Source organism: Aptenodytes patagonicus, chromosome 16 (assembly GCF_965638725.1).
Source record: "Aptenodytes patagonicus chromosome 16, bAptPat1.pri.cur, whole genome shotgun sequence".
Classification (NCBI taxonomy): Eukaryota; Metazoa; Chordata; class Aves; order Sphenisciformes; family Spheniscidae; genus Aptenodytes; species Aptenodytes patagonicus.
The window spans coordinates 5,153,545-5,180,996 of record NC_134964.1 but is presented as its reverse complement, the minus strand read 5'-3'; the positions used below and the strand labels follow the sequence as shown (position 1 = coordinate 5,180,996).

Sequence of the window (27,452 nt, the reverse complement as noted above, 5' to 3'; positions counted from 1 at the left end):
GAATTGTCGTGTGGCTGTACGCCCTTCCAACTCATTTGGGTTTCCTGGCTTATCTGATTTCTTCACCTCCCTGTTTTGAGTGCAGATCCATTGGAAACTGATTTAAAAAAAAAAAAAAACAAACAAAACCCAAAAACAAACCACTAACAAACTCCATCCTGATTCCAGCTGTGTTGACAGCTGCTGGAAAAGCAATTAAAAGGAGTGAAAACTAAAAAAATAAAAAAAAAATTATTTAAAACAACAGGGAAAACAGAAACAAGAAATAAAATCCCGTTGGTCCTCAGATGCAGGATTCGCCTCTGCAGAGGAAGGATTGCTTGCTGACTCAGGCTCTGAGCAAGATGGGGAGAAGGCAGTGAAGTTTTCCCTCCAGAGAAGCTTGGGCAAGGACGACGTTGCTTTGCTACCAACGGGGAGCTCGCGTTCGCCCCGTCCCAGGGCACGCAGCTCTCCTCCTGAGGCTCTCCCCGGGACTTGTAAGCCTGGTAGAAACATGCCGTTATATTGCATGCGATGCACATGTCACATTAAATACCGCAAAATGTCGTGTTAATATCTGCAAGCCCTAGGCCAGCTGGTTGTAGGTATTGCTCCCCGGTTGGGTCGTTGCTCCAGAAGTGTTGAGAGCGTTTGCACCGCCGGGACCGGACTCTGACGTCAGGCTGGAGAGGGGCATGGCCATCGGGCTGTACTACAGCCTTGAACCCTCTCCAGGACTGCAAAGAGACGATGAGCCCAGACATCTCAGAGCTGAAGGAGACATATTTCTAATGGAAAACACATTATCAGGTAAGGGCTTTCATATTTCTCTTTTGTTAAGTGAAAAATTATACCTAGGGTATTTTCATGCAGGGGTTGTGTTTGGTGATTAATTTTTTTCCTTATTATTTTAATACAGTCTTATGCTGAATGCATAAGAGCTGTACTTTCCAGCTCTGCTCTCTGACAAACATTGAGCTTTGCATCAAAATGTTTAAGAGGCAAAGGGGCAAAGAAATTCTGCTTTTCTGGGTGAGCGTGGATTTTGATTCTTGCCGCTGATGCACTTTGGCTCTAGGCAAAGAGCCACAGGTTGAGCGCTGGGTCCTCCCAGCTAACGATCCCTCCGTTTGCTCCCCCTCCTCCAGCCTTGCTATCACCAAGAAAGGCTTCTAAAAACGTGGACCCCCAAATGTCACTTCTCTGTATGAATTAAAGTGTTGAACTTTGATACAGGGCAGGCTTAGAGCTATTTTTTTTTTGAGTTGAGAGTAGGAAAAAGAACCTGTTTCAAAAACTGTGTGTTAAAGAGCAGAGTCAGTACAAATCTGTCTCGTATTTATCAGGAGGTAAAGACAGGGCTGAATAGGGGCCAGATCCAGTTTTCTGTGTTTGCAGTAACTGGCAAACAGGAGGGTATTGAGAGAGCACGTTCACCTCTGCACTCCCCACGTGCAGGGATTAATCATTGGCTCTCGGAAAGCCGGCGGCTCCTCTGGGAAGCACGAGATGCATCGCACATTGCTTGCTTTGTAGCCAGCATCGAGAGGTTCCTGCCAGTACTCCTGAAGAGCAACTTGCTTTTCAGAGTTAGCCACAATATGCTTTGTTAAGTTTTTATTAGAGGGGAAAAAAGGTCTGAGGAGGTGCCAAATAGGAAATCCCTGAGACGGTAAATAAATGAAGTGGTTATGTGGGACATGCCTTCCTGGGATAACCTTTGCTATAGCAGAGCTTGACACGGGATCCCAGTAAAAGTTATTGCAGTGCCTGAGGAGCGTGTTCCTGGAGAGCAAGAAGTTTGGGTGCGTTTACTGAGCCCTTGGAAGGGAAATGGTCCCAGAGGCACCCAGTTTTACAAGGGATGCTCTTACTGGTTTAAGGCTTCTCAAACACCGTTGCTTCCAAATGCATTTCTGATGTTTGTTTTTTGTCTTCTGAATCTGCAGGTTTGAATCTCAGGTCTTGTAGCGGCATCTCTCCTGCTTATGTTTTGTGTCTTTTGATATCTAATTTAAATTTAAATTCTTCCTGATGAAGTTCATGCAGCATTTGTAGGCAGCATCATTTGTTTAACTTTCTGGGTTCATGTTTCAGCTTCCAGGGATAGTTGCTTCTTGCTCCAAAGGCAAAAATAAGATTAAAACTGATAGAAAATTAGTTGGACTTTTTAAAAAAAGTTTTAGATTTGCTCCATCTCTTTTTTTAATGAAGTTTGTTATGTCTGTTGAGATTCAGAGCTATTTTTACAAGACCATCATGTTTCCCACGTTATCCAAATACTCCAGCGTGAACCTTTGTTTACTGCCCCAACATCCCGTGCTGGGCTGCTGCTTTTAGCTCACAATGACTGAAATCCAGACCTGGGCAAAAAAAGTAGCACTTCCTAGAAATCCCTTCCTAATTGCCTTTAGCCTTCACTGTAGGCTGTGATGCGGAAGCACAGGAGAAAGCTCCAGGCAGGGAAAGCAGAGCACTGAGGAGATAAGCCTTGTGCTAACAGTCAGAGGGCAAACAGGGATTCTGGATCCATCGCCCCTGGAGTACGCAAATATTTAGTTCTTCCAAAAACAAGCAATGAAGGGAACAGAGTAGTAGAACCGTTTATTAACTCCAGCTGCCCAATCCGTGAAATCAGGAAACGATGTCCAAGGGGAAAAGAGCACAATGCATCTGAGGTTGCTTTGATTTTTTTGTTTCAGCCATTTTAAAGGATTAAAATACAAAAGCATGTTCTGAGGTTCCCTCCCCTGCTCTCCTTCTGGGAAGGTCGTGAAACCAGTCACTCTGAAATTGCTGTTGTTCTTGTACAGGATATTTGCTGCTTGGCCACATGACCAAAGTTGGAGCTGAAATAAATATTCTCCATAAAAATATCCCCCAATAAATACTCCCTGCTCAGTATTTAGGAGGATATAAAGAAGCAGCTACACTGGTGTTTTAATGCTGCCCTGCTCTAGCTATACTAGAGTTATAATTCATTATATCAGCATTTGGGTGAAAATGTGACAAATTGGTCTTTTATCAGCCTGCTTAAGGGATACACTGGCGGCATCTATTTTAGGCTACTTCTAGCATCTAACCACCTCCTGGGTGGCAGCTGCCTTCCCCCTATAGACGATGTGGGGAGAAGGCATGTATGTAATGTGGGTGGTTTAGGGTCTAGTTACAGTATCTAGAGCAGCTGAGCAGTGGTTTGCCAGCAAACCGCATGTCTAAGGCGAGACATAAATTCACTGCAAGAAGTGCAGGATCTGAGGCTCAGCTCTATGTGCAGCGTAAACCAGAGCTACTGCACTCAGGAGCTGGGCTTGACAATGCTGCTGCAGATCGTGTCTGGTTTAAGTATTTTGAATAGCTGCATAAAAAAAAGAAAATTAAAATGTATATCTTCTTTCTTCTATATGCCTTTCAATCCTCTCACATTTTTAGTACAGGACAGACTGGCTTTTCTGTTGTTAATTTTAGGTAGATGAAGAATCAAACTATAGCCAGTTGAATGCCTCTTTCTACAAAGCCTCTTTGGGATGAAGAAGGATGAATCTGTGCACGTGGAAGAGGCAGCTGAGTCCAACCCAGCTCTCTGTTCCCTTGCATGATCTTGGACTATTTCCATTGAACTTCTCCTTGGTTGTCCAAATTGTATAAATGGAGAAAAGCTCTTAACCTTTGGCGTGTTATTGGCTTCCTCTGAAGTGGCATTTACCCGAGTAAATATATTAACTCCCAGTGATCTGTTTTATTCTAAATGATATTATTTTCTTTCTCATCCTAGCTGGGAAAATGCAGGGGATATTCAAGAGAGCCTCAAAAATATTTCAGCAAACCCGTGCTCTCCTATGGAAAAATATTCTTCTGGTGTGGAGGATGAAGACAGAAAGTTTTCAGGCAAGTATTGGTTCTTCCAAAGGGAAGTTAAGATTTCCACTACGAAGTATTTTTACATTGCGTTGTTTTTATACTAGGTGATACATGAGAAGCCTCAGCTGGTAATGTGGTTCTCTGGAAAATGTCAGCAGTTACACTTCTTCCCGTGACACTAAAATATCATGGCATAATAAGGGCTTGTTACAAAGCTGGTTTGTTGCTTTTGGTTGTTGATCCCATTTCTACACTGTCCAGAAGAACACAATGTCCAATTCACGATTACCGGTGTAAAATTATCAGCAGACCTCGTTGGCTCTGGTACTAAGAAAACATGTTTTTCACTTGGAACATTCCTCATGTTTTCAAATTATTACACCTGTGAAATAGCTCTTCCTCATTTGCAGAAAGAAGGCATTCGCGGCTGGAGGAGCCGGACTGTGCAGCCGGATCAGCGCTGGATGAGAAAGGTCCTTGAAGACACTTTCCATACCACCCAACCTCCAAGCCACTGTGCTGCCACTCACCTTTGCGTTTCCTTCCTTTCGTCTAGGAATGGATTACATCGGTGGTTTTTCTCTTAATAATACAAACATCATCAAGTATGATATTCCACTCCCAGCGGCAAGAAATCCCTTACAACTTCCTCGGGCGATTAGATGATCCAGCCTTTAACGCTACGGGAGTCAGACTCGCATACACACCTGTAACAAACACCACCAGGCGAATAATGAGCAAAGTGGCTTCGGATTCTGCAATGACGGGTAATGCTGCTCTCAGACCCTCGTAGCCGCAGTGCCTGAACCCACCGCGACACTGTGGGCACCTCGGTCTTCATTGTGGCGGGGGGAGAAAAGGATTTGGAGAATACCATTTTTGAGGGTACAAATTGTGGCTGGTGCACATTTTCATGTTGTTGCATGACGAATCAAAGTTTCAGCTGTCATGGTTTCATTCTTTTTTTTTCTTTTTTTTTAATGACAGGTATAATAATAGAAGAGGTGGAAAATGAGAAAAAAATGGAAACGAGAGGAATTTTGGAGGAAGATATTATTGGTGTTGTTTTTAAGGATGACTTCTCCTACCATCTCAGATTTCAAAGCTACAGTGTGGTATTTCCAAATGATGCCTTTGAACACATCGGTAACAAAATAAATCAAACCAGAGAACTTGATTTTTACATTAAAAAACGCTTAGATGGATCTCTGTGCTGCCATGCCACTAAGAAGGGATCAAGGCTGTATGTGCTAAATGCTTCAAGAAAGATATTAATCAGAATTTGAGGTCTTGTTCACTTAGAAGGAAACAAATGTCAGGGAAAAATTTTTTAAAAACACATGCACATTATGCACAGTCCTTGTTGTCCCTCTCCCTTCTGTGTCTTACCGTGTCAAATCATGCCCTGAAAAGGAGCATCGTGTGTGCAGTAAAGTATTTCTAACAGACAGTGCATGGACATATATTTAATACATTAAAACATAAACCTGCACACACGTTTGTCCACATGACTACTTCTTTGAGCAAATGCATCCCTATTTACTGACTAAAAGTAGTTAACTATCCGAAACAAAAAGTAAGCTTATTATCAGATAAAAATCAAGTGAGTTCACCAGTTGATGGGAAAAAAAAAAAGTATTTTGCTAAGAACTGGTCTTGGAAAATGGAAATGTTGGAGAGGCTATTTATTCTGTCTGCACAAGTCAGTAGCTCTTCACAGATGTGACCCCAGCTCCAGTGTGCTCTGGATTTCCTAGAGGTGCTCCTCTCCTGCCCTTGGCATTGGGCACATTTATGGTTGCTTTACTTTGAGCCGGGGCTCCTGCCAAAATAGGAGAGCTGAGCATGGCCGGCTCTTCTGCGCTGGGACAACAGGGTTGATGCTATATCAGGTGGCCCATGGAGCCAAAGCCACCAACTCCCAATACCACATTATTCTTGGAGAAAAATGGCTGCTCCAGGAAAAAGGCTGAGTAAAACTGAATCTTGATTTCTTCTCTTAAGTCAAATACATTTTCAACCCCTCACATGTACGTAAGCATATATATACACATATATATGGAAATATATAGATCAAATTCTTCTTTTTTTTTTTTTTTTCTTTCCCATAGATACCTGCTTCAATTTTTCATCAAGTAACTGCAAAGTCCCTTTGTACTGGTATGCGGGTTTCCTATCAGTGCAGTCCAGCATTGATGCAGCAGTCATAGAAGTAAGTACGATCATGATGGAAAATACGTTTTCTGTTCTTTCCAGAGTTATCTGTAAACTTTAAAAAAAAAAAAACAAACAAAAAACAAAAAAACAAAACCCCAAACCAGTTCATTTTCTGTGATCATTAACTTTTTAAATACGTAGTATGATTCAAAAGTTAAAAGAACAACAGACCGTTCTCGTGGCTCAAGGCAGCGTTACTGTTTATTACAAGGCAATATAAAAGGATACTAAATGTTGAGGTTATTTGCCACTTATAAATGTAACATTGTTATTGGCAAACTAATAATTTTAATGCTTATGAAAACCTGTTTGTTCTGATGTTGGCTGTTTCATTACAGAAAATCAAATTAATGGCTAATTTCCTTTCTTTAGATGAAAACAAACCATTCTGTCTGGGAAGAGATGAAGTCAATTAGTGGCATTCGTTTGAAATCACCCTTGATCAAACCTGTGTATAAACTGGATTATATTTGGTTCATTATTTACATTATATTGTGCTTCTCCCCATGTATGTACTTTTTATCAGTGAGAGTTATAAGAGAGAAAAAGAAGCTAAAGGTATTAATGAGAGCGATGGGTTTGCAAGACATCGCATTCTGGTAAGTCTCACAGAAATAAACTGTGTAATTACAGGAATTATCTTATGTATACAGGATATGTTTGCAGGATGGATGTGGGTCTGGTACCACCGCTCAGCTGAGAAGCAGTAATTCCCCAGACCCCAGCAGCAGTCCTTTGCAATTGCCTAACCATACGTCTGGGCTCTCCGAAGCCAAGTTTTGCATGTTGTTGAAGCAAAACCTTTGCTGCTTTTATCTGTAACGTGCTGTTTGCTGGAGGACCTCAGTTTCCAAGCACATTGCTCTCATACAGGATTTCTTTTGTTGTTTGTTATACTTAGCTCTGCTCTCCTCCCCAAAAAGAGAGAAAGAACACTCTTCATGTAGCAGAGATGCGTGTAGCAAGGTTCTTGGTGTCGAGGTGTTGCTTGCCTCCAGGAAATGGGTGGATACCCACAGAGAACACAAAAAGTGAAGAAACAACAACTTTTGGAGAAAACTGCAAATGATGAAGCACGGGGGGACATAGGGTCTATCAAAACAGGCTTCCAAAGCCTTCTGAGCATGAGTATTTCACATCATTAGGAAAAGCATAAGAATAAGTGTTCCTGGCTGCAGAGCCTGCGCTTAGATGCCCTGTGGCTCTTTGCTGGCATCATTGCATCTGCAGAGATTGGGTAGGTGCAAGACAGTGGTATTTGCATCTTTCCAGTCTGGAAATTGTAAATGGAAGTGTGTTTGAGAATTACAAAATATTTGAATTAAAAGGAGCGTGTCTTGTACTGGCCATGTAATGGCATGTGCTGTCATGTACAGAGGCAAAAATAACTGTGCCTTCATTTGTAGGTTATCCTGGAGCTTGCTGTACACCGTTTACGTTGCAGTAACGGCAAGTCTGCTGACACTGATCACGATTAGAGGAGTCATCCATGATCACAACTTTTTTGAAATATATTTTTTTTATTTCTTTTATGGCATAGCATCTGTAAGTCTGCTTTTGTGTTCTTAAATGATGCATGATTTTTTCCATTTCCTAATCAAAGCATCTAAAACTCAAAGACTACAGAGTACTCTAGGGCTGAGCATTATATGAGAAAGTAACAAAAACTTCTCCACTACTGGGATTTATTGTTACAATTTGTAGGCTAATACATCACTCCTATTACGTTTTGGGAGATTCTGACTTGAAATCAGAGTAAAGAGAGGTGTTAACACCAGCATTAATGGGAAGGCTGATGCTGTGTGCCCCTAGGGCCGGGGCTTCCTCCTTGCATCCAGCCTCCTCGGGAGGCCGAGAAGGGTCTGATCTGTCTGCCCCTACAGACCTGCCCTAAATATCAGAGCTGTTTGCTAAATGATGCAAGCCTTGTGATGGGCCATGTGCATCTGTAGGGGACGACTGAAACTCAACTGGGTCTTTAATGTTGCTTGTTGGATTTTCATGCTGGTTTTTTTCCTTAATCGCCAGCAGAAATGCATCCTGCTAATTACTGGTTTTCTCTGCTGCAGATTCACTTCTGTTTCATGCTCAGCTCGTTGTTAAAGCAACCAAATATCGCCAGTTTCGTAGGATTTGTCCTTCACATCATCTTCGGATTGCTGGGCTTTTTGACATTGTTTGAAAAACTACCACCGTCTTCAGAATGGATTTTTAATCTCTTCAGTCCTTTTGCCTTTACAGCTGGCATCTCAAAGGTATGTTCAAAATAAAGCCAGCCCATCATAAAATTTCAGCCCACAGCAAACATGCTGCAGACTTCTGCCAGATAACAGTAGCTGCCATTAATAATTTGCAATGCCATAACGACCCAATCATGCCCCTCTGCCCTAGATGCTTTGTAAAAAGAACTTGACTCCAAAAAGTACATGCTAATTCATAACAAATATAGTTAGACTCTCAACTGCATCATGAATTTTACCAGCTCTGTATCTACAATAAATTTTGATCTCTGGAAAATTATTGCAGCAGTGGGGTGTGTCTGGCGGGTACCAAGATCTGCAAGAACCATGAGGTCTTGAAGTGCTGCCCCAGCAAATATTGTGTGTAGCCCTCTTCTGGTGTAGTAACTTCTGCATAATTTTGAATTCAGCTTACTGAAGCATTTCTGATACTTGTGGTCATAATAAAGTGTTGCCCTGCTTGGAAACAGCATCATGATCACGAGTGGGCATGGGTTTTTGGTGAAAATGGTCATGATGACACAGCTTGCATGTAGTATTTCTGGCTAAAGGAAGTGTTGCATCTGACTTGTGCTTTTATCCCCCCTAGATGGTAAAATTAGAAAAATATGGACCAGCCTTTACACCAGAATTGTACCCTTTCTTTAACCTATACATCATACTGACCCTTGACAGTGTCCTGTATTTGCTGTTGGCGATCTACTTTGATAAGGTTTTGCCTGGTAAGTACATAGGCGAGGGAAAGAATACAAATTTCCTTGCATTTTTCTTCTATAATCCTCTCCCCTCGTAGGGGGAGAGGTGCCAAAGAAGCAGTGGGATAGAGCTGAGAAAGCTGTAATCTACGTGGAGCAACAAAGAAGGTGTCCTGGTAGTGAGCTGGTCAGGTTGTGAAATGGCATGTTAACAGCAATGAGCCGTGCCACGGTATGTGAGGGGCTGAAAACTGCATTTGCTGCATTGCTTAGGAAAAAATTGTTGGGAAGAATCCTGTTTTCCTGGAAGCTGGGTGCCTGTAGCTATCTACCTCATTTGGCCCTGCCTCAAAAACAGGCTCCAAAAGGAACGTTAAAACTTGCAGCGAGGCACTGAGATCCTTTACATCTACTCCAGCAGCCCTAACCACTGGGTTTAAAAAGATGTTGTAGGACTTGACCTAATTTTCCTGTAACTTCTGGGCCAAAGAGGTGGTCAATGAGGTCTTTGCTGTGATTGCTCCCCACCTGCATTTACAGATATGGACGAGTGGATAGCTTTGCAGGACTTGGCAATCCTTTTACGCCGCCGAACGGCTGCATTCTGCAGCTGTAGAGGAAGAGATGGCTGGACATGGCATTTATCAAAGTTGAGTTGACACGTAGCAGTTTTTGGTTGGTATTTCACCTTCTTTGTTTCTGAATTAGGCAAATATGGAGTACCATATCCACCTATGTTCTTCCTGCGACCGTCATACTGGTTCAAGCCCAGGAGCGGGTACGTGGGGGTGCAAGCTGGCGGCAAGAGCAGCCACGATACTATCCTCAGTGATAACACCGAGCCAATGCCTCCAGGCTTCGATGGGAAGGAAGCAATCAGGTAAAGACTCTTGTAGGCATGAAAAATGTAACACTACACGTTATATTTGACTCTAGAGAGCATAGCCATATTGCACTGGTGAATGTTAGACTGAGCTATCTAACATATACAGATAAGGTTAATGGCAAATACATGAAAGGGAGGGTTTGTTCACCGTTTCATTCTGCTCCAGAGCTGGATTTGAACCTTTATTGGACATGGTGCATCTTCTGTGCCAGGGACCGACTTGCTGCCCAGCAATTTCTTCTTTGCAGAACAGTAGCAGTGAGTCTATTCCCCTTCACCATTGTCTTTAAGAACACTGCTGCTGGTGTGTGCTGCATAAGATGCTGTTATTTACATCCTTACAGGGCTAGTTTGGCCCATTGCTGTTGCTGCCCATTGCTTATTACTAGAAAGCAAATATAAATCTGCTAAAATAATAGCTAGATCATCACTTTTAATTATATAACCACGTGTTTTCTCACTCCCTAAGGTCTCCCGCTTCATTCACTAAGTGTTCATTGAGTTTGACTTTGAAACCTTTTAAACATCTTTTAGAAAAGTACCTTAGTTAATTCTGCTTTTAAGTGTACAAGAAACGAATTATATAAAGCAATTCCTTCAGGTGGAATTACGCTAACCCCTGATGGTAATGAGCAGGACCAGTTTGAGGAGGAGGTTGAGAAATATTCTTCCAATAGTTTTCAAAAGTTACTTTGAGGCAGAGGAAAGATGCCAAAATTGTGAGATTCGATAGTAATGGCTTGCTTACCTTTCCTTTAGACTAAACAATATTAAAAAAATATACAAGAAGGAGGACAAGAGAACCGAAGCTTTAAGGGGTAAGAGAGGTTTTGGAATTCTTTTAACGTAATTTTTCACTAAATATGAAGCCAAACTGTTTTGAAATGTACGGGGTGTACTTAATTCTGCCTCCAGCACTGTTAAAATGCATCATACAATGGTTATTTCTGCTGGGGTAAATTACTGGCAAATTTCTACCAGGTTGTTATCTTCCTCTTCACTCCAGGAAAATTACTATTTATTATTTTTTGCAACAGCAGAAGTCTCCTTAAAAGCTGTGGGTTTTGCAGCCATGAACCGCTATAAAAATCACCTCTCAAACCTCCCTCTCAAAATGTACTCTTCTGGGCAAACAAAACTTATTTTTTTGGTCGCTGGCTAGAGCCAAGTCTGCTGTCACTGGCTGACCAGTGTTCTCCAAGCACTTGCACATCTGCCAACTGCAGGTATGCAAGTAGTTGGCACAGTCATGGTCGTGGCATATCTGTTAAATGCCTTTGTTTAACAAGAACTCCAAGTGACGGTGAAATTATCAATATGGTCTCAAAGGTTTATACTGAGTAAAAAAAAACCAACCCAAACAACCCACAAAAATACAAAATAAGTCTTTTTTTTTTTTTTTTTTTAAAGGAAATGAGGTAGCAAAGTCTGGCTGCTTTGAAATAACTCTTGAAATCTCACGTGTTGGAAAAGCTATGGGCTCTTCTCTTTCTGTGGACTATCTCTTGAGCCATGCTAAAATAAAAGGTTACGAACCTCGTAAAAAACCAGAAGCCAAAATTCTTTAAATATTGAAGTTAATACACTTTTTCCCTCAGTTCAATCAAGACATGACTGCAAGTTCCTTACTAAGTTTAGTCCTAACTTCTGAAGATGCAACCCATGTTTTTGGATCTGTGTTTTTGCCTCTCAGCTTCAAAAGAAATATCACTCCTCTGCCATATTTGGCAGCAAGCTACAGGTACAAGTCTGTTTCTCACAATCTTCCATCCTAATGTTATCCTGTTTCTATTCTAGGTTTGTCCTTAAGTATATATGAAGGCCAGATCACTGCATTACTTGGTCACAGTGGATCTGGAAAAACTGCTCTCTTAAATGTGCTCAGTGGATTTTCCAAGCCTTCAGCAGGTAAGATGATGGACCTGAATGCTGAAGAGGAGAAGCTGTTTGTTTTTTCAAGAGTAAGGGGGTAAAGATGCAAAAAACCAAGTTTTCCCTCAGTTATTCAGTCTGGCTTGTTGTCAGTGCAGACTGCTCCTTCAACACAAGCTTCAGGGCTAATGCATCCTTTGTGGATACGCTCATGTGTGCAAGCACACACAGATGGTTATTTCTCCATGGGGATGGCCTGATGTTTTCCATGAGCTGCATACCTATAGGAAATATGTTTTAGTTCTTCAGGGAGAGACTTCGTGCTCTGAAATATTTTTGAATGGTATTAAAGCTTTAGACAACACAAAGTTATTTTGCCTTCTTTTTTTTTTTAAACACTTGAGAAACACCCACTGGTGTGGTGTTCCACACCAATGCTGGAATTAATGTCAAAGGTACGAACACACAGCAGTCTGCTTTCCCCTTATAACTGGGAAATACTCTACAGTATGAAACTTGTTTCATTCATTCCTGTGTGCAGGTTCTGCAATGATATACAACTACGAAGTGTCTGAAGTACAGGATATGGAAGGAATTCAGGCAATGGTTGGGATTTGCCCCCAATTTAATCTGCATTTTGAAGCCTTAACGGTGAAGGAAAACCTGAGAACTTTTGCTCACGTCAAGGGGATTCAACGAAAGGAAGTAGAGCAAGAGGTTGGTATGTGCTTCTCAGTCACTGTCCTCTGTTTTACAGCATCTTGGACACTTTGAGCTTTCTTTATAAAAGATTATCACCAGCATCTTGTTCTGTGGAAATGAGAACAACCCTAATTTAGGAGGGAAGGTTTTTTCAATTCTTTCCTATCCTCATGTCATAAGAGTTTTAATTCAGATTTGCAGTACTTATCTCTAAGCAAAGCCATTTAAAGTAGATAACTTTAAAATCTTGAAGTTATACTCTCCTGTACTGTGTGTAGCCATGTATGAATTAAAATGCGACCAGTGCTTTGGAAATCTGGCTCTTGTCTTTGTATACTGCCAAGGTGCAGAAAGTTCTTGTGATGTTGGACCTCACCGACCTTCAGGACATCCGCGCCGATACTCTGAGTGGTGGACAAAAAAGAAAATTGTCTCTTGGAATTGCAATTTTAGGGAATCCCCAGGTAGGGACCAGTCATATTTACACACAAACAATGCATACTGCTTTAGCACATAGTTTTGCATTTTGATTTGGCATGCAGACTGTGGTACTTTTCCCCTGGCACTCCAAGTCTGCTAACCTACTAATTCGCTTGGCTGCTGGAAGGATCGAGGGATCTAGGTCAATAAGAACCGTATTTTAAATGAAAAGGGTAATAATATTGTAATAGGAGAAAGAGCAATAAAAATGGCTGATATCTGAGGACGCATTTTATTCTTAGAGTGAGATCATCAAAAGCATGAAAGGAAATTATATAAACACGGAAACACCGGCTTGGACACATGGAGGGTCTGATCTTGTTCGCCTTTGCAGGTGTTGCTTTTAGATGAGCCAACAGCTGGGTTGGATCCCTGCTCCAGGCACCATGTGTGGAACCTTCTGAAGGAACGCCAGGCTGGACGTGTGACGCTCTTCACGACCCAGTCCATGGAGGAGGCCGATACTCATGCTGGTGAGCCCAGATTTTCACACTGTGGTTGACTACAGTTTGAAAACGAGGGTTCCCGTTGTAAAGCCCACGTATGGGTCCTGCCACGATGCAGTCTGTGCTCGCTGGACACATTTTGTCTGATAGTGACCACTCAACCTGGGCTGAGTAAAGGCTAAAACTGGACTGACATGCCCTTCCACGACCTTGCTCGTGCTCTGCTTTAGGATGAAGCAATTGCATATTATCTGGATGTACCACTAGCAGCACCCACACAGATTAGTGATATTGTTTGAATTAACATCTTCCCTATTTCCTTATTGCTTCCGGGCTGCATAGGAAATTTTCCACAAGCCTGTAAGCCTAATTAAAAGATGAACCTTGGTGCTTAGGAGAAAGGCAGCAGTTCAAAAAGAAAAAAAACTTCAGCATTGGCCTGGTTTTACTCCTCTCAACTTCATTATAAAAATGTCTGTTGAGTTCAGAAGGAGCAGAGTGAGGTCAGTCTACTGCACTGTTGTAAATCCCCCCTAAAGCCTTTGTATTCATACCTCCTTAGATCGGAAAGCTTTTCTCTCAAATGGGAGATTACAGTGTGTTGGCTCATCTCTGTACTTGAAGAGAAAGTGGGGAACTGGCTATCACTTAAGGTAAATCCTGTTCTTTTTGGTCATCACTCTTTTTATGAAAAGCTTCTAGTTGATGTATTTTCTTGTTAGAGTCTGTATCTCTATAGCGTTTCTATCTAGAGTAATAGAAATCTTGACAATTCATTTTAGAAAACTTTTGAGGCTGCCAAAAACATCTTGCTTTGGATAGCAAGCTGCTTTTCTTTGGAACCTAATCCTGAAAGCTCTGAGCATGTAGCTAACATGACTTTGCAACCTCCTTCACAGCCAAAAGGGGACCAGAGTAAGATGAATTGCAATTTCCACACACTCTGTGGTGCCAGAGCGACGTACAACGGCTTTAACGTAAAGTTGTTTTTCCTTGGCTATTAATTTCTGTGTTCTTGGTTTAGCAGTATCGGCCAGGATCATTATTCTTAACCTCAACTATTTCTCACATGCATGGCAAAACCAGGGGCACTGCAGACGTCTATAAAAATTCCCACTGAAATGCTGCCCAGTTTTGGAGGTTTCCCTATGGCTTGAAAAACGACCGCTGGCTTTGTATTTTAAGTGGATAATGCATGGATTTTTTTCTCATTTAATATTATAGCAATTACTTTTTAATACAAACAGGATGCGCGTAAATGACTTGTGTGACCCTGAGCTTACATCATCCCTGGTCAGACAGTACGTCCCCAGTGCCGTGCTCAAAGGACAGAAGAGGGGTGAGCTGTGCTATATGCTACCTCTGGAAAACACTGACAGCTTCCCAGGTAAGAAAAGCCTGTTGTTGCGTCAGGGTTGCAAAGGGAAACCAAGTGGTGGGAAAAGCAGAAAGCAAAGTTGCTGTGAAGGGAATAACTACATTCCCTTGTCCATACGGCATGGGATTAGGAAGCCCAGAGCTGCATAAACATCAGCCTTAAAGAAAGCCTCTAGTGGGCATGCTAATATCAATACTGCAGATGAACAAAAGAAAATCCACCAACTAATCTACAAACTAAAATCCACTGAGTCTCCTCTGGTTTCAGGATGAGATTTCTCCCACCAGGAAGGCCCATGGTAATCAAGAAATCTGAATTTCCTACTTACCTCTAAAGAGCACAATAATTTTGCCGTGGCTTTTAAGTTATGGAAATTAATAATGTGAACGCTAGAAAGTGCAACGTTAATCATGCCAGTCTGAGTTTCTGCTCAACACTAGCCTTGGTTGCTGGGCTGAGTCTGGTCATTTCTATTGTGCAGATCTGTTCAGCCATCTCGAGAGCAGGCTTTTGCAGGGGGTTGTTAATTATGAGGTTAGCAGGACAACCCTGGAAGATGTTTTCCTGAAGCTGGAGGGCGAGGAAGCCATTGGTCAAGAAGGTAAAGCACTGACTCCCATTTGCAAGTGTGGCACAATGAAGCTTCCATATATATATATATATATGTTTTAATTGAATATCTAATAAGTTTCTGCTAAATGTGAATTTTGGTAGGTTTTGGTAGGTCAAGAGTTGCAGTTGTATTCAGCTTTCAGAAGGATATCTTCTTTAAGAAGTCTAGATGATTCAGTCTCAACTTCCCACAGGCTTTTAAATACATGAATTAAGACTGATGTTGGAAGGGTATTGGTTTTTGAAGGGTATACTGCCCAGACCAGGAGGTGGGAAGAAATAAACTAGCCAGAAGGCATTTCGCAAGGCCAGTGAAGGTATTGGATGTGTTGCCATACGAGCCCAGGTTCAGCCAGTCTGAATTCACCAATGTAAATTATGTTCTGGGTAAATTATGGCCCCTTTTCTCTGCCGTTATTTCTTTTCTGGCTGAAAATGAAAGCGTTCCTTTATTCAGAACAGAAGATCCTTGTTGATTGTTTGCAATTAAAATGTGTCCTTTGAACACTCTTTGTGGGTAATGGTATTTCTCGTGGTGAACACACAGAAGACGGAGACCTCGAGGAGAGGGACCAAAGCCTCCTGGTGTTTTCCGAACAGGGGAGCGTGGCAGTGAGCGGGATGGCGCTCTGGAGGCAGCAAGTGTGTGCCGTGATGAGAGTTCGCTTCTTAAAACTAAAGCACGAAGGAAAGTTTCTCAGGTCCATGTAAGTACGGGAGCTCTCGCCTACTCTGCAGCCCTCATGCTGTCTTGGTGCTTTCCAAAGGATTTGATTGTTCCCTTGAGTGACTGAGGGAAGGCTTAAATACTGGTGGAGATGTTTGGAAGCTGAGAATTAGGTGGGAAATGTTTAAAAACTGCAGTAATAAGGACAGTTAGAATTTACTGGTAGAGCTCTGAATTGCTTAAGTTTTAAATTTCCCCTTGCCTTTCTCAGCATAAATCACACAATTAGTTAAAGGTGGAGTTCCCCTGGACCAACTTATGGTCTGTTTTTCCATCTAGATTGCTGTTCTTGGGAATATTTATCCTTCCAATGCTTATGATTTTCATTGAATTTCAACTGTGGGACAGCTCCAGCAATTGGGAAATCACGGCTAGCTCATATTTTCTTCCCACTGAAGAGAAAATTCAAAATAAGTCAACAAATCTTCTCATCTTCAATGATACAGGTGAAGACGAACATATGATGTTGATTCACTTTCTGCACCACTCTGAGTCCTCTTAGAATTGATAGACCAACCTTGCCTTACTCTTTCTGTACGTTCCTTTCTATATTTGTGGCTTGGGGAAGTGTTTTCTTTTGAGCAAAAGCAAATCCAGTTTTAGTGGTGATAACGGAGTAGCTGGTATTTAAAAGAATAATGAACCAGGAAAATTAAAAAAAAAAAAAAAAAAGCAATAAACTAACTGTGGAAACATACATTGTGTTTAACTAAAATAGAAAACAAAATAGAGAAAATATAAGTTTGCTTAGATTCTGTACGATTTTTTTAACATACTTCTGCTTTGCAAATGGGAACTTGTCTATAAGAAACTGTTTATATTTAAAGAAAAAAAAAGTAATTAATCTAATTTCTGTTCTTGACTTGATTTCAGGATCAGAAATTGAAGATTTCATTTCTGCTTTGAAGACCCAAAACATAATCCCAGAAATAGCTCTTGAGAAAAACATCACAAGCATTCCACTACATAATGGAGCTATAAAAATATCCCTGGAAGGCAAGGTGAGTGGTATTTTTTTCTTCTTTCATCCTGTATGTCAACAGGATTTTCTGAAATGTGTTTAAATGAGGCACAGCGAAATACACACACCAGCAAAAGGGTGTTTGACATATTAAATAATATCGGTAGTCCTGTTTGTGGGAAACCAGGATTATGTTTGGTGCTTTCCACTGTATGCTTCTTTATAGTGATCTTTAGAGAAAAGCATTAATGCAAGTCTTGTGCTTTTCTCCAGAAATTGTCATCTTTATCAATCATTTTGCTCGTGGTACCTGTTAGCACACTTCCAGGTCTCCGCGGTCGCACCAATAAAACTGTCTGATTGCCTTTGCCATTGTGTTTCTCTAAACCCCTCTCTGCGGTCAGCTCCTCCTCACACTTCTCACGGGCATGAAGGTAACGTCTTTTGCTCTTACGTCTTCAGAGCTACCGATTCACAGTCATGTGCAGTGCAGAACCCATCAACTGTTTCCCCATGCTCGTGAATATCCTCAGCAACACCTTCCTAAGGCTCTTCAATTCCACTGCACGCATCCGCATCTGGAGTGAGCCCTTTTACAGCGTGAGTGTCCTGCCTTTCTTGGTGAAAATTAATTGAAATAGCCATGCCAAAGTGATAAAGACTGGATGGGTTGGAAACCTGGCTGGATGAGCAGCCTCCAAGGGTTGGGATCAGTCATCCAACTGCTGGCCAGTTCCTGGGGGCATTGCTCAGCAGTCATTACTGGGGCTATTTAACAAGAATTTCTTCTGCAGTGTTTAAGAGCTCTATAGGGTTTCAGTGCCGTAAGACATTTAAGCTTGTGCTATGTGGCAATATAGTAGGAGTACAACAGTAATACTTGCAAACCCCACCTTTTTTCAGCACCTGTTTGGCAAGAATCAGCATCAAAAAGTTGGTCTCTATCCACAACAATTTACAGTAATTCCAATACTTTCTGCAAATTTTAAGATGCTAAATACTTTTTTTTTTATTGTCTTGTTTTGTGTTCTTAAACACAAATGACTTACCATTAGTGTTATTGCTCACTTGCATGTTTAACCATCCTATGAGCGTCGAGCAAGCCAGATTTTCCCTGGGCAGCTGTTGATTATTGATGACTTCTGAATTTCTCTTCCGCAGACACAAAGCCCAGAAATAAAGAGTGATATTTTTTTCATCTGTCTCAGCTACATGCTGACTTTGGCTGCTGGTTTGCCACCTCACTTTGCAGTGAGCAGCATGGAGGATTACAAGGTAAAAAGCATGTGCTGAAAGTGGTCTTACACAAGAAGTGAATGCAAACGCGATGTCTCTGGATAGCAGTTCGTGTGCTGGTGGGCTGGCCGGCATTTCTAGGTAGGATGCTAGAAGAAATAAAGCCACACGAGTACAACGTTGTACCAAAGCACATTACCCTGCATTTCAGGGAAACAACTTGGGCTCAGAACAATTTGGGTGTTAATAAAGATTTTGGAGTCAGGAGGGTTGGTTGTTTTTTGTTTTTTCTTTAAGAATGATGTGTTTTTCTTAGTTTTACTGTTGTTTAAAGAATTGAAAGTGCTTGGAAGGGAGAGGAAGGCTCAGCCAGGGAAGGGAGGAGTGAGGGTAATGGAGGAGGAGGAGCAGGAATGATGTTTTGGGCTCTGCTGAATCACCTCCCTTTTCCCATTTACTTTTGCAGCTCCAGGCTCGTGCCCAGCTGCGGCTTGCGGGGCTCTTCCCCTCGGCATACTGGTGCGGGCAGGCGCTGGTGGATGTTCCACTTTTCTGGACCCTGGTGTGCCTCATGTTCGGGGTTGTGCTACTCTTCAACCGCATCTGCCCCTTGCAGGCCAGCACCGTGCTGTCCCTGGTGAGCTCTTTGCGTGCGGGAAAACGGGCAGACACAAATCCCCCTCCCTCATTTCGCAGTGAGTTTTTACATTAAATATTTTAATCGAAATGGGCTGCCCTAGGCAGGTTTTCATATACCCACATCCATCTCCTAGCCACTGACATCAGTCTCTCTCTCTAGATCATTTGCGTCATTGGTTATGGAGTATCTCTTGTCCTTTTTGTCTATTTAATTGCCTTTAAATTTCGCATGGGACGAAGCAATCGTTACATTTGGTCTTTCATCTTCATTCTGGTAAGTGAAGTGAATCTTCACTCTGAAGTGTTTGATTTACACATCTTGCCACTTGAGGTTTCGCTTCAAATATACTGATATTCAGCAGAATAACCCACATCAGTGACAAATAGCTTATTTTTTAGCAACAATACATTAACATTGGAAATACTTTTTGTGCTTTATTCCAGGTGAATTTCACTCTCTATATGCTCAGTGACCTAGACGAAGCACTTTACTTGACCTTCTCTACTTTGATTCCTGTGTTTCCACTGCTGGGCTGGTTGATGTTCTCTGCACCAGTAAGTAAACTTGCCCTACTAAATTCAATAATGGTCCTAATGGTGCAAACTGGAAAAGCAAGAGGTGCTTTCCAAATTCCCTGTCTCAAAGTGTCGACTGTCAAAAAGACAAAGAATGAGAAAAGACAACAGGAGAAGAAAAGGTCCAGACTGGGGAGTGAGAGAAGGGACCAAGATGCGGGAGTGTGTCCAAAGAAGAGCAACGAAGCTGGTGAAGGGTCTAGATAACGAGTCTGATGAGGAGTGGCTAAAGGAACTGGGGTTGTTTAGTCTGGAGAAAAGGAGGCTGAGGGGAGACCTCATCGCTCTCTACAACTCCCTGAAAGGAGGTTGTAGTGAGGTGGGGGTCGGTCTCTTTTCTCAAGTAACAAGTGATAGGATGAGAGGAAACGGCCTCAAGTTGTGCCAGGGGAAGCTTAGATTGGATATTAGGAAAAATTTCTTCACCGAAAGAATTGTCAAGCATTGAAACAGGTGGCCCAGAAAAGTGGTGGAGGTATTTAAAAGACGTGTAGATGTGGTGTTTAGGGACATGGTTTAGTGGTGGATTTGGCAGTGTTAGGTTTACAGTTGGACTCGATGATCTTAAAAGTCTTTTCCAACCTAAATGATTCTATGATTCTAAGATTTGACTTGTTAATCCTTTGTTTGATTGGGACTTTTTTGGTTGGTTTAGTTACAAAAAGCTGTTACAATGACTGTATTTTGGCAGCCAGGGTAACATGGGAGGGGAAGGTGGTGGAGTGGGAAGACCTGGAGGGATGAAGTGAGCTGACAGAAGGAGGTGAAAGGACTGGGAAGAGAGAAGGAATGATGGAAAAGGTCAATCTAACCTGGCTGATTTGAGGCACCTCTGAATTAGCTGTAGCCAAGGAAGCCGCAGCTCTTTGAGGCAGTATGAACCCCAAAAAATCAGTACAGATCAAAGCTCCTTAATCCCATCCTGCAGAAAAACTAAGCATCCCTCCATCCCACACTTGCTCTGACCCTGCACTGAGGCACACCGTGCTAAGGAATTTTTCTAATCGACTGATATTTTTTTTCTTGTAGCGTTTCTTACCATTTCACAATATCGGTCTTGAGTCATGGAATTACATCTTCGTAGCTGTCTTTGCAGTAAGGAGCAATTTGATGACGGTTGTTTTGGAAAGGATGACTGTTCTAATGCGATGGACTTGGACTGGGCTTGTATAACTCTCCCCATAAGTAAAGCATGGGTTATGTGGTTGAAGTTTCACATTAAATGTTGGCGGGGAGGTACATCCAAGTAATCACAGCCTTGTGTCTCATGCGACCCCTGGATGCTGTACCATATGTGGGAAAATGGCGGGGGGATTAAGTGGAGCTCATGTATAAGGCAAAGATATTATTAATCAACTAATCAGTCTAATGCTGCCTCTACAAAAGAAAGATGTCATCTCTGATCCTGTAGGATGTCTGTTGGGGTGAAGATTATCTGAGCTAAAACTGCAGTATGAAGTCAAGGCTTTTGCAAATGATCTGCATATGAGATGGAAATGTATGCAAAGCATCAATTTAACTTCTTCCCCTTTTGGACCTTTTCAATAGCTGAAGTAAATGAGATAGGTCCCTGCACCCCCTTATAATTAAAATTAATCAAGTGTGGTGTTACTTTGTCCCCATACAAACCTAATTCATTATTGCTTTTTAGCCTTACATCCATTGTGTGATTTTCGCTTTTCTCCTGCGCTGTTTGGAGATGAGATACGGAGCAGCAGTTACGAGACTCGATCCCGTCTTCAGGTGTGTCCCGGGCAGCCGGGTGCCTTGCAAGCCATGGTTATCCCAGTCTGCCGGGTGGGCTCGGTGCTGCACAGCCAGGGAGGACCCTCCTGCCTCACCCTTGACAGCAGGAGTGAACTCAAAAACATTTTGCAAAGTGTAGATAAAGGTCATGTTTTTAGTTTTAACCAGTTTATCTGGAGGGGAGGAAATTGAGAATGAAGGGAGGGATTTTTTTTAATTCCTTTGGGTCATTACAGTTTCCGACTTTACTTACTGGTGTTTTCTTGAACGTGTCTGGAGGCAAATTCCCACCCAGTGTGTTGCAATAGAAGGTCAGTTGAACTACAATGTCCTAGAGAGAATAAAAAATGTGATTTAAGCTTTTTTTTATTAAGCTTCATAGCTGAGGTTTCAGGACATTTCACTACAGCTGGCTAAATTAATAGTTACAAATTTAAATTCAACATTTTAACTCCTTTTCAAATGTGTCAGTATTGGTCTCTGCAGGATGGAGACCTACCCTAAAGCTTCGTCAGGATGGGGTTGTCTGCTACCTGCTCTCTGCTTATCTGTCGCCAACAGCATGCGACTGACCACCTAAGTCATGTGGGAGAAGATCTGTAAAAAATATTAAACTGTCAGACACTGACAAATGGGACTCAGCTAGGAGTTAGATGGCCAAATAGCTTTGAAAACCTGCCCCGTGTATTTTAATTCTCCTTGAACAGATCATTGGCATGTGTCGAGCAGGAGACCAGTCAATACTTAGTGATGAAAGAAAAGCTAAATCTGGCCTTTATTTTCTCATGCATGCCAGTGGGATGTTTTTATTTTTCCCCGTGAATAAATATTTGAGCAAATACTGTCTGTGGAACAGCTCCCTGAGTTCAAATAAATTTTGCGGGGCACTGCATTGGCGCTGCCCTGGGAACAAACTTGTAAAACCAAGCCTTTTTGGAAGTGATCCCATCTCTCCTCCTCTGCTCGTAGGATCCAGCAGAGGAGAACGGTCATCCGCCAGAACAGGGACCACCCTGGGGAGGAGTCCCCAGAGGTCCAGGCAGAGAGGGAGATGGTGAGGAGCGCGATGGCCTCCCTGCAGCAGGAAGAGGTGAAATCAGCCTTCCGGCTTGTTTTCTTTTTTCATTCTCCATCTTCGGATCTGTCTCTGCTTTCTTAGCTCATGCACTTATTTACTGATCTCCCGATGTCCAAATGGACATCTCACCATCCAGCCCACGGTCCCCCTGGCAGCAGAGGGAGTTTAGCTGGCATTAAATTTTTATTGCAATTCTGCTCTTTCTTTCCTTTTTTTTTTCTGTTGCTCTGTTTCCTGGACTTTTAATTTAGAAATTTTCTCTGTAAAGAGTCATACTTAATGGTAAGAACAGATGAGCTGTCTCATGGGACAAGAGAATTTTTATTTCCCACTTCATCTCTTCACAGGAGTCTGTTATCGTTGTCAACAGTTTGCGCAAGGAATATGAAGACAAGAAAGCCAGTTCCATCTTTAAGAAAAAGAAGAAAGTTGCTGTCAAAAACCTCTCTTTTAGTGTTAAAAAAGGTTCAAGTATTTTGCTGCACCCCCTATAAGTGACTAAAATCTAATGTGAAGGTCACATTTGGAGACCATATTCTTGTTAGAACTTTCTTGTGTGCAACCAGACCCAATGCACCTGCACTCACATGTTCATCATTTTAATTTACTGGGATAAGTTAATGAACAACCCTTTCTCCTATTGTACTTCTGGATATTGCCTAGCACAGGGAAGAAGGTCTTATTAACAATGATTATTATTAACAGTTCTTGCATATCTGTTCCAGGAGAAGTATTAGGTCTGTTAGGACCCAATGGAGCTGGAAAAAGCACAACTATAAACGTGATTTCTGGCGACATAACGGTGACTGCTGGGGAGGTAGGTGATTCCTCTGGAGCATTTGGGGGTTGATCTTGATGCCTTTATAAATGATGGATGTGATAAGGCAAGCTGGCAATGCAGCCCTTAAGTCAGGGAATTTATGTACATGCAACCCTGGATATTTACAGAAGAAAGAAGAAAGCGTTGATTTTCTCAAAGCACGTTCTAGTTTTCATCAAAATCAATATTACAGATTTAAGGGTTTGAGCTACACAAAATCTTCAGTGCGCATTTGAAACCCATCGTGAAATTTCACAAGCCTTGTAAAAGAAGTGTTGGCATCTTAAAAAAACCCCAAAAAACAAAAAACCAAAATAAAACCCCAACACTCTTCATAAACAGCCTTGCAAAACCAGGAAATTGAAAACAAATGTGAACAGGGTTGGGCCAGTAACAATCCATCACTTAATTATGTGCAGGATGATTAATGACATGTGCAGGGGAGGGGAAATATCATTGTTGTTACAGATTTGGGACTGAATGTTTGAAATAGAAAAGTATTACTAGGAAAAGATAGTCTCGCGTTGGTACTATTACCCAAAGTTTTATGGCAGTAAATACTGTTTGGTTTTATGAAAATGCTGTCCTGGATCCAGGTGGGCAGAAGCCGTGGCAGATGGAGATGATCACTCCAATGATGCTGGACTGCCTTTCCCATGTGCTAACGAGGTTCCTCACAACGCAGGAGAAAACATTCCTGTGTTTCCAAGGGGTTCGTTGGTTCACCCCAGAGTAACACACTACAACCACGGAGGCGTGTGTCTTTGTGCAGGTGCTGCTCAAGGGCCGCGATGGAGCTGCCTCCTCCCCAGGGCAGGGCAGCCTGGGGCGCCTGGGCTGCTGCCCGCAGCACGACCCGCTCTGGCCAGACCTCACGGTGCATCAGCATCTGGAGGTGTACGCTGCCGTGAGAGGGATGAGGAAAGAAGATGCAGCTGTTATCATCAGTCGGTACAAAGCCAAATGATTTTAGCTTTCGGTTCTTCCTCTCTCTAGAGATATAGGACAGGGAAAGGTTTTTCTGCTAACAAACCTGGCTAGTGCGAATAAGAGACAGCACCTTCAATACATCTTTACCTTGGAGAAACAGGATCTCCTTCTGATGAGATCTACTACTTTATACTGTTCTCAATCCTTTGTCTATGAAGATTTTCACCCCAGTTTATCTAGAAGACTTCAGAAAACATTTAAACTTGCTCCAGTTCATGGCCAGTTAATTAGTAACTCACTTCTCTCATTAGCTGCACTTACTGTCTTGTGTTTCTGCAAAAATTCCTTAATTTACCATCTGAGTTAGGAATAAAATCACCAAGTAACCCAAGGTGATGCATATCAGCCAAAAAAAGTATGTTAGTCTCTAGTTCCTCAGTACCCCTGACCACGGTATTAGCAAACAGAGCCGGTCATTTCAGTATTTTTCCTTTCCGTTCCCCACAGCATAGCAGAGGCCTTGGACCTCCAGAAGCATTTGAAAACACCAGCTAGGAGGTTATCTGCTGGAGAAGCCAGAAAGGTACATGTTAGATTTGTGTTTGCTACTTGAGCAAATCCTGCTCTTTCTTCCTTGAACTTGGTGCACAGAAGACCTCCATTCAAGCTCAAGGACACCTTGGGTTCCTTGTCCTGGTGTCAGTGAGAGCAGAATATAGTTCTTGATGTTGTAAAAGTTTTATTTTTTTGTTTCACAAAGTAGAAATTTTCTTCTTGAAGTGAAGCTTAAAATTTTAGCTGAATAAAAATTTCTGGAAATTCAGTGTGCTCATGAAAGATCCTTACGGTTTCAAACCTAGAAGCACATACAGCAGAGTGGGTTCCTGGCATGATTCATTTTCATCAATAGCTTTTGAATCCAGCCTGGCAGGATCCCCCCTCTCCTCTTTCCCCACTCTCCCACACTGTGTGTTTAATAAATGCTAACCACAAATTCGATTTACAAGGTAATCACCTCTTTATGCCCCATCGCATGCATCTGCCAATAAACGGGATGGAAAACCACTTTCAGATCTTTGGTAGGCTTGGGAGTTTTGGGGAAAGCTGATTTTGGGGGATTAAAATGTTAACTAAGAACATCTGAAGTGGGGTTTGTTGGTTTTGGGTTTTTTTTTAATCCCTGTTCCTCCTGCTTTTTGGCATCAAGAGCTTCAGCTTCTAAAAGGCTCATGGGGATTAAGATGTAGCAGGACAACTCACCAGTTTTGCAGGTAAAGTAAAAGCAGACCTGACCTGACCTCGGTGTCTTTCCCATTTCAGCTGTGTTTTGCGCTGAGCGTCCTGGGAGACCTGACAGTAATGCTTTGGGATGAGCCGTCAGCGGGCATGGACCTGAAAGGGCAGCGCCGCATGTGGTGAGCAGCCCCGTTTTAGCAGAACTGAGAACTGTATAACAGATTTAACAGGGTGGGTGTTACCCTCACAATTGTGGTAACTGTTGGGCAAGCAAAGAGGTTCTGCCTCGGTGGCAGAGTACATCTGTATTTTCCCTTTTCCCCAATGCACAGGGGGTTGGGTGCCACTCGCTAAACTCCTTACTCAGCAGGCAGCAAGTCCTTGCTAACCATCAGATATAATCTTAACGGCAGTGCACCCAAAAAATCTGAGCAGACTCCAGCTGAACCCATGCATTTGGTACAAAAGACAAAAATTCCTGTTTTCCTCAGAGCATGAGAAAAAAGTATAGGTAGGTCTTCCTTTTCATCACTCAGCCCTAGTGCCAGCTCCAGCTTTTCTTCAACAGTTTGCACTGAAAGTGTAACTTTGGAGAGATGCTGACATGACAAATTGCAACGTAGCATTGGCCATCCACATGTCGTCTTCAAGCAAGATAACTGAAGTCTTTTAAATAGTCATCCACTTTTTTATAATTTTATCGTTTCAGTTGTTTTTTTGGAAGGGAGACATAAACCAGGAGCTTTTCTCTGGCTATTCCTGGGAAGTAACTGCCATGCCTCTGTTCCCAGGAAAGTGATTCAGACCGCCGTCAAAGGCAAGGAGCGGGCAGCCATCCTCAGCACGCAGTACCTGGAGGAGGCAGCGGCGATGTGCGACCGGGTGGCCATCCTGGTGTCGGGGCAGCTACGGTGGGCACCAGGGTCGTATCGCTCACCGGGTTGCCACCTGATTTTTAGTCTGGTTTTTTGTTTGGGTTGGTTTGTTTGTTTTTTCTTCTTAATCTAATAGAAAATGTTGGTTTGGATTGTTCCAAGTGTGTAACAAACATAGTTTTGTGAGGAGGTAGGTTGTTTCAGCAGCACAGTATAAACAGATGATGAATAAGAGGACGTGCATCTGCTGCTCATATCCAATGATTGCTTTATTTGCTGCTTATGCTGATTTGAACACTGTTTTCCCTCCTCTGCAGGTACATCGGTTCCCTTGAGGATCTGAAAAGTAAGTTTGGCACAAGTTACCACCTAGAAGTCAAAATGACGGACATGGGGCAAAACGATGCTCTCCACACCGAAATTCTGCGCCTCTTCCCACACGCGGCTCGGCAAGAAAGGTCACTACCCCGTGGGCTGCACACCCAGCCCAGGCTTGTGCTGGGACGCTCTGTTGCTCCTACTGACCTTGCTCAATAATTTACCTGGGAGTACAATAACCCTACAAGCAAACCTAAACCTTCGTGCTGAGTCACAAAATGATGAATTCATTTTTTATTCCTTTTTCAGGACTTCTTCTTTGCTCATCTACAAGATACCAATGGAAGATGCACTACCTCTGTCCCAGTCTTTCTCCAAGCTAGAAGCAGGTAAAAGGAAGCAATGAATTAAGTATGAAGATTGCTTTCAAATTGCTCATATGGATTTGTTTTTTAAGGAGGCCTTTTCCATCCCTCCACAGCTAAACAGAATTTCAGGCTTGAGGAGTACAGCTTGTCATTGCACACTCTGCAACAGGTATGTTGATGTAGAAGTTACAGGTTAGAAACTGCCTGTATAAAAAGAAGAAATAGCCTGTGACCAGTGTAAATACTGTCAGTCCTTGGCAATAATGGGGTCGTTTCCACTGCGTTGCATTGCAGGTGTTTGTAGACCTCACCCAGGACCCAGAGGAGCACGACCTAGATGCGGTGTCTGACGGGGCTGTGGGGCAGAGACTGCTTCACCCCTGAGCCCTGGGAACCACAAAGGAAAATATTCGGCATATTTCATCGGTGTTACTGATACGTGTGATCGGATGCAGCCCTAGGACTTGGGTTATCTGTGTCACACCAAATACAGCCTTGTAGGTTTTCTGCCTCACAAAGAAAAAAAGAATTATTATTTTAATAAATAAAGCCTTTATCCGCCTGCCACTCA

General features: G+C 42.4%; 1 protein-coding gene across 2 annotated transcripts; it reads left to right on the top strand.

Annotated features, from left to right (window-relative positions):
• The first annotated feature begins 677 nt into the window (after window positions 1-677).
• On the top strand, window positions 678-27,452 carry LOC143167726 (ATP-binding cassette sub-family A member 9-like). 2 transcript variants are annotated; one of them, XM_076353496.1, is made up of 39 exons: window positions 678-792; window positions 3,758-3,870; window positions 4,400-4,610; window positions 4,831-4,989; window positions 5,955-6,055; window positions 6,433-6,659; window positions 7,467-7,605; window positions 8,130-8,315; window positions 8,890-9,022; window positions 9,704-9,875; window positions 10,641-10,699; window positions 11,679-11,789; window positions 12,295-12,470; window positions 12,800-12,919; window positions 13,270-13,408; window positions 13,944-14,034; window positions 14,629-14,768; window positions 15,241-15,360; window positions 15,919-16,078; window positions 16,378-16,544; window positions 16,972-17,099; window positions 17,522-17,659; window positions 18,221-18,334; window positions 18,762-18,932; window positions 19,095-19,208; window positions 19,379-19,489; window positions 20,540-20,605; window positions 21,162-21,253; window positions 22,226-22,346; window positions 22,682-22,799; window positions 23,060-23,151; window positions 23,927-24,105; window positions 24,592-24,667; window positions 25,405-25,499; window positions 26,112-26,231; window positions 26,513-26,653; window positions 26,823-26,902; window positions 26,995-27,050; window positions 27,176-27,452. In XM_076353496.1, exons 1-39 carry the CDS (start codon window positions 678-680, stop codon window positions 27,263-27,265), a joined length of 4,941 nt encoding a protein of 1,646 aa, XP_076209611.1. In that variant the 3' UTR covers window positions 27,266-27,452. The 2 variants fall into 2 exon arrangements, with proteins under 2 accessions (XP_076209611.1, XP_076209612.1); XM_076353497.1 differs by lacking the exon at window positions 12,800-12,919 and having other exon boundaries at window positions 732-792; window positions 12,295-12,474; window positions 13,283-13,408.

Excerpts from the sequence above, each read along its gene's own strand:
- LOC143167726 (XM_076353496.1), top strand. The coding sequence starts at position 678 with ATGGCCATCGGGCTGTACTACAGCCTTGAACCCTCTCCAGGACTGCAA. Across the intron at positions 4,990-5,954 it reads TGATGCCTTTGAACACATCG|ATACCTGCTTCAATTTTTCA; the intron begins GTAACAAAATAA and ends TCTTTCCCATAG. Across the intron at positions 25,500-26,111 it reads AAAGGGCAGCGCCGCATGTG|GAAAGTGATTCAGACCGCCG; the intron begins GTGAGCAGCCCC and ends CTCTGTTCCCAG.